Here is a 6,788-nt window from a genome sequence, read left to right on the forward strand (position 1 = left end):
GCCTTCCTGAATTCTAACTTTTCTAGTCTTCTTTGCCTTCCTTATATATATATATATAGTCCCCCAAGTGTTTGAGTTTTGAAGTATAAAATCTCGAGCACTTGATTATTCCTTCCATGTGGTCCATTTCCTGAAAAGGAAAAACATACAGGACTCGGAGGATATATATAATTTAGATGATGACTGCTTAACACTTTATATTTCCATCAGAAAGGTTGCAACCCAAGACCGGGAATAATGTTGCTTCCGTGTGTCCTTCAGGTCTAATATCATCATTTGGTATGGGCTAACTTTTTGCCTATCATCTAAAATTGTTAGTATAATTTTAACTATGCAAAATAAAAATCATAATTGAACGATACCTGACTGTGTGATAAATTTTGCCCAGAAATAGTATTTCTTTAAATTAACAGCATTCCAACTCGAAGGTAAAACCTTGCCATCCATGGTTTCTAACTCGTAGGCACCTTTTCCAGTAATACCTCGAACTTTATAGGGTCCTTCCCAATTTGGATTTAACTTTCCTGCTCCGGTTGTTTTTGTTGATTGAAAAACCTTTTTAAGAACGAAGTCCCCAATTTTGAAGTACCTAAGGTGAGCCTTTCTGTTGTAGTGTCGTTTTATGATTTGCTTTTGTGCTGCCATTTGTATTAGAGTTGCTTCTCTTCTTTGTTCTAGTAAGTCCAAGTTTGTTCTTAACTCCTCATCGTTCGATTCTTTCGTTGCCAATGTGAATCTCGTGTTTGGTTCTCCTATTTCAACTGGGATTAAAGCTTCTGAACCGTACACAAGCGAAAATGGAATTTCTCCCATAACTGTTTTTGTTGTGGTTTTATAAGCCCATAATACTCCTCGTAATTCTTCAGGTCAATTCCCTCTTGATTTTTCTAGTCTCTTCTTCACATTATTGATGATAATCTTATTTGTTGACTTAGTTTGTCCATTTTCCACGGGATGGTAAGGTAAAGAGGTTATTCGTTTGATTTGCCAATTTTGAAAGAACTCCATGATTTTCGAGCCTATAAATTGTGGTCCATTATCACATACGATTTCTTTTGGAACTCCAAACCGGCATATGATGTTCCGCCAAATGAAGTCTTTCACCTCCTTTTCCCGTACCTGTTTGAAAGCTCATGCCTCTACCCATTTTGAAAAGTAATCTGTTAACACTAATAGGAACTGTACCTTACCTTTAGCTTGTGGTAAAGGCCCTACTATATCCATTTTCCATTTCATAAATGGCCACGGGGAAATAACTGTATGTAATAACTCTGCAGGTAGATGCATATTGTTGGCATATCGTTGGCACTTATCACACTTGGCTACAAAATATTCCGCATCTTCTTCCATTTTAGGCCAGTAGTACCCTGCCCTGATTAGTTTTTTAACTAAAGATCTTCCACCTGCGTGATTTTCGCAATGTCCTTTATGTATTTCCCTTATGACGTACTCCGTTTGATTGGGTCCAAGTCACCTTGCTAAAGAACCGCCAAACATTTTTCGATATAAATTGTCTCGAATCAGGCAGTAATGAGTAGCTTTCCGTCGAAGCATTTGAGATTCTTTTTTGCCTTCAGGTACGATCCCGTACTGCAAAAAATTAACAATCTTGTTTCTCCAATCCCAGATTAAATTATTAAAGCTTACCTCGTGTTTATCCTGGTCAAGTGTTGAACGAAATAAATGGATTACAATAGCATTTTCCTCACTCCTTACTTCTGCAACTGAAGCAAGGTTAGCCAACGCGTTTGCCTCTGCGTTTTTGTAACGACCCGGCCGGTCGTGTTGAATATTGTAATCACGTTCTCCCATTTACTGCTCAATTTATGTCTGAAAATTGATTTATGACTTATCGGGTTAGTTGGTTCGGGTCCGGAAGGAACTCGGAGTGATATGAGACACTTAGTCTCATAATTAAAAATTTAAGTAAGAAAAGTGGACCGGATATGGACTTATGTGTAAACGGCCTCGGATATGAATTTCGATGATTCAAATAGCTCTGCATGGTGATTTTGGGATTAGGAGCGTGTCCGGAATATTATTTGGAGGTTCGTAGAGGAATTAGGCTTGAAATGTCGAAAGTTTAATTTTTGAGAAGTTTGACCGGGGGTTGACTTTTTGATATCGGAATCGGAATCCGATTCTAAAAATTAAAATACCTCTGTTATGTCATTTATGACTTGTGTGCAAAATTTGGGACCAATCGGACGTGATTTGATAGGTTCCGGAGTCGTTTATAGAAATTAGAAATTTCAAAGTTCATTAGGCTTGAATTGGGGTGTAATTCATGGTTTTAGCGTTGTTTGAGGTGATTTGAATATTCGACTAAGTCTGTATGATGTTTTAGGACTTGTTGGTATAATTGGTCGAGGTCCCGAGGGGCTCGGGTGAGTTTCGAATGGTTAACGGGTTGAATTTTTGACTTGGAACTCTGCTGGAATTTTTCTAATGCACCATCTGGTTTCCTTCATCGCGTTCGCGAAGAGGAACTGAGAGGCTGGCAATATTTTCTCTTCGCGTTCGCAAAGAGAAGCACGCATTCACGAAAGGTGGACTGGGTGTGCATCGCGAAGGTGAGAGGTGTTACGCATTCGCGAAGAAGAGAGGAAGCAGCTGAGGACCCCAGGCAATTGGTCTACGCGTTCACGTAGGGGGTGTCGCGTTCGCGTAGTGAGGGGGAATGAATCATCGCGTTCGCGAGGGGTTGAACGCGTTTGCGTAGAAGACATTGAGGCAGAGGCATTTTTGTGCTTCGCAAACGCAAGGGTGATGTCGCGTTCGCAAAGGAAGAATTTGGACTAGAGCTATTTTGTGCTTAGCGAACGCGAGGCACTGACCGCGTTCGCGAATAAGAAAAGCCTGGGCAGTGAGTTTAAGTTCTGAAAATGGGACTTCGTCCCATTTTCAATTTTTCACGATTTGGAGCTCGGATTTGAGGCGATTTTTGGTGATTTTTAGAGGAAACAACGGGGTAAGTATTCTTAACTCAATATTGGTTAAATTACCCGAATTCATGATTGTTTTTATCATTTAATGAGTGAATTGAGTTGGAAAAAATTAAAAACCCTCTTGGTTTAAACTGAAGATTTGAGGGTCGAGTTGGGGTCGGATTTTGGTAAATTTGGTATGGTTAGACTCGTGGTTGAATGGGCTTCCGGATTTTGTAACTTTTGTCGAGTTCCTAGACGTGGTCCCCACGGGCGATTTTTGAGCTAATTTTCGTATTTTTATAAAAAATTATTATTTTCTTATGGAATTAATTCCAATGAATTTGATTGACTTAAATGAATTATTTATGGCTAGATTCGAGGCGTTTGGAGACCAATTCACGAGGAAAGGACATTGCAGAATAAGAATTTCACGGCTTGAAGTAAGTAACAGTTTTAAATCTGGTCGTGAGGGTATGAAACCCCGGACGTTGGTATCATGCGATTATTTTGGAGGTGACGCACATGCTAGGTGACTGGCGTATGGGTGTGCACCGAGGGGATTGTGACTCGGTCTATCCCGGAAAACTGTAAAGTTGAATAATTTATTGTTAGCTATATGCTCTCTGTAAACCATGTTAGAAATCATGCTTAGGCTATTTGATAGTACTGTTGGGACCCACAGAGGTCGCGTACTTGTTGAATTGCTTGCTAAATACTATATGTACTCAGTCTCAGTTTTTACTTGCACATTTTATCTCAGTCTTTGTTATTATTATTATTGATACATCATATCATTGTTGTTTGGGTTGATTTCATGATTATTGAGAGCCCGAGAGACTGGAGAGATTTATGACTGAGTGAGGCCGAGGGCCTGATTGTGAGATATTGACACTATAGCACATGAGTTGTCCGTGCAGCACGGGAGTTGGCCGTGTCGTGCGGATCCTTATATTATACTATAGCACGTGAGTTGGCCGTGCGGATCCTTATATTATACTATGGCACGTGAGTTGGCCGTGCAGATCCAGATATTTATATTATGGCACGTGAGTTGTCCTTGCAGCACGTGAGTTATCCGTGCAGATTATAGCGATTGGATTGTAGGAGCCCCTCCGGAGTCTGTACACCCCCAGTGAGCGTGGGTACCCATTGAGTGAGTAATGAGGGTTGAGAGCCCAGGGAGTGATGAGGGCTGGGAGCCCAGGGAGTGATTGTTGTTCTGAGAGGTTGTACTTGAATTCTATTTGTTGTTGCATTTAGTTGCTATCTGTCATTGTTGTGAAATTTCTGAAAAATTATTAATATACGGATTACATGAACAGGAACTGTATAAAAATTGATTTGACATTAAACTGCCATATTTGATAGCGGGTGTTGATTCTTCCGTACAGTTGATTTTTCGGAGATTCAGAGGTAGCTGCAGTATTTCGTAGACCTTGTCTCTCTTTCCCTATCTCTGTATTACTGTACTTTTGGTCTTAGACTATTGTAGACCGTACTTTTCCAGATTTGTATTCATATTAGATGCTTATGTACTGAGTGACACCAGGTTTTTGGGAGTGTTCGTATTTGTATTTGGGAGATTTTGTATTGTATTTAAATATTATATTTTTAGTCATAAAAGAAATTGTGGTTTAGTGACATTAACGGCTTGCCTAGTATGAAGCAAGGTTAGCCAACGTGTCTGCTTCTGTGTTTTCTTCCCTGGGTATTTGCACGACCTTCCATGATTGGAATTGCCTGACCAGTTCTCGTGCATTTTCCAAGTATTGTTGCATTCGTGCCTCTCTAGCAGTGTAAGTCCCCTGCATCTGATTGACTATCAGTTGAGAGTCACTTTTAATCATGATTTGCTCTATGGAGAGTTCTCGTGCTAGCTCCAAACCTGCAATTACAGCTTCATACTTTGCTTCACTGTTTGTAATTGGGTAACACTTAATTGCTTGTCTTATACTTTCACCTGAGGGTGGGATTAAGACAATACCTAAACCGACTCCTTTGATATTTGAAGAGCCATCAGTAAATAAATTCCATGTACCTGGATTAGCTCCAGTAAAAATTTGTAATTCCTTTTCTACTTCAGGAATTATTTTTGTATTAAAATCTGTGACGAAATCTGCTAAAATTTGAGACTTTATTGTTGTTCGAGGTTGATAAATAATGTCATATTCACTTAGTTCTATTGCCTACTTGGCTAGTATGCCTGACAATTCTTGTTTATGTAAAATATTCTTTAACGGATATGCAGTTACTACGGAGATAGAATGGCATTGAAAATATGGTCTCAATTTCCTAGCTGCCATGATTAATGCTAAAGCTAGTTTCTCTAGATGAGGATATCTAGTTTCAACATTCAATAAAGTTTTACTAACATAATAAATAGGAGATTGTTTACCTTTGTCCTCCCTTATTAAAACTGCACTTACAGCTATTTCTGCAACTGCAAGATATACAAATAGTCTTTCTACATCCCTTGGTTTAGACAGTAGGGGAGGATTTGTTAAGTATGCCTTCAAATCCTTGAGGGCTTGCCGGCATTCTTCAGTCCATTCAAACTGATTTTGCTTCTTCAAAACTGAAAAGAATTTAAAGTTTTTTTCTGAAGATCTTGAAATGAATCTTCCCAGAACTGCAACCCTACCTGTCAATCTTTGTACTTCTTTTTTGCTTGTGAGTATATCAGGTATTTCTTCAATAGCCTTAATCTGTGCAGGACTTACTTTAATTCCTCTATTAGACATGAGAAAGCCTAGAAACTTACCTGAAGCTACGCCAAAAGCGCACTTTTCTGGGTTCAGTTTCATACCATATCTGCGGAGGATCTCGAAGGTAGTTGAAAGATGTTGAAAGTGATCTTCCGCTTGTGTAGATTTGACCAACACCAGCATTTTTTAAGCCAAAAGGCATGACTTTGTAACAATAAGTCCCCATGTTTGTAATAAATAAAGTTTTTTCTTCGTCTAAGGGTTCCATTTTTATTTTATTATAACCAGAATACGCATCTAGAAAGCTTAATAATTTGTGACCTACGGTAACATCAATCAATTGATCTATATGCGGTAAAGGGAATGATTCATTCGTGCATGCTTTATTTAAGTTAGTGTAATCCACACAAACTCTCCATTTACCGTTCTTTTTCGGAACTACCACAGTATTAGCTAACTAATTAGGATATTTTACCTCGCGTATTGAATCAATCTTTAAGAGTTTCTGTACCTCTTCATCGATCACTTGATTTTTGAATGATCCTTGCTTCCTTTTCTTTTGTTTGACAGGTATGAATGATGGATCTTCATTTAATTTATGAGTCATCACCTCCGGAGGTATACCTGTCATATTTGAATGGGACTATGCAAAACAATCCGCGTTAGCTTTTAAATATTCAATTAACTTACCTTTCCTATCTGGGTTTAGCATTGCTACGATATGAATTCTTTGATCTGGCCATTGTTCGAATAGTGGAACAACTTAAAGCTCCTCAATCGTTATTTTAATGTTTTCATTCTCCTCTGGCTCTTGAATTACATCTGGTCTGGAATCCACGTCTGTTTGTTTTTATACAATTTCTGTTGAAATTTGATTTACTGCATCTTTCTCACTTGCACCTATATCTTTTTGATTTGCACTCGTATCTTTTTTACTTGGCTGTATCACCAAATTGATGCTCCTTGAAGTTTGTTGATCTCCTCGAATCTGTTGAATTCCCCATTTTGAAGGGAATTTGATAACCTGATGCAATGTGGATGGCACAACATCCATATCATGAATCCACGGCCTCCCAAGAATTATATTATAGGCCATATCCGTGTCTATCACTTGAAAATTTATTTCTTTGATGACCCCCTTTGCGTATGTGCT

General features: G+C 38.7%; 1 protein-coding gene across 1 annotated transcript; it reads right to left on the reverse strand.

The window, feature by feature from the left end:
- Window positions 1-345: 345 nt before the first annotated feature.
- Window positions 346-813, reverse strand: LOC142173789 (uncharacterized). The gene has a single exon (XM_075239441.1). It carries the CDS (start codon window positions 811-813, stop codon window positions 346-348), a length of 468 nt encoding a protein of 155 aa, XP_075095542.1.
- Window positions 814-6,788: the final 5,975 nt, after the last annotated feature.

Source organism: Nicotiana tabacum, chromosome 19, assembly GCF_000715075.1.
Source record: "Nicotiana tabacum cultivar K326 chromosome 19, ASM71507v2, whole genome shotgun sequence".
Classification (NCBI taxonomy): Eukaryota; Viridiplantae; Streptophyta; class Magnoliopsida; order Solanales; family Solanaceae; genus Nicotiana; species Nicotiana tabacum.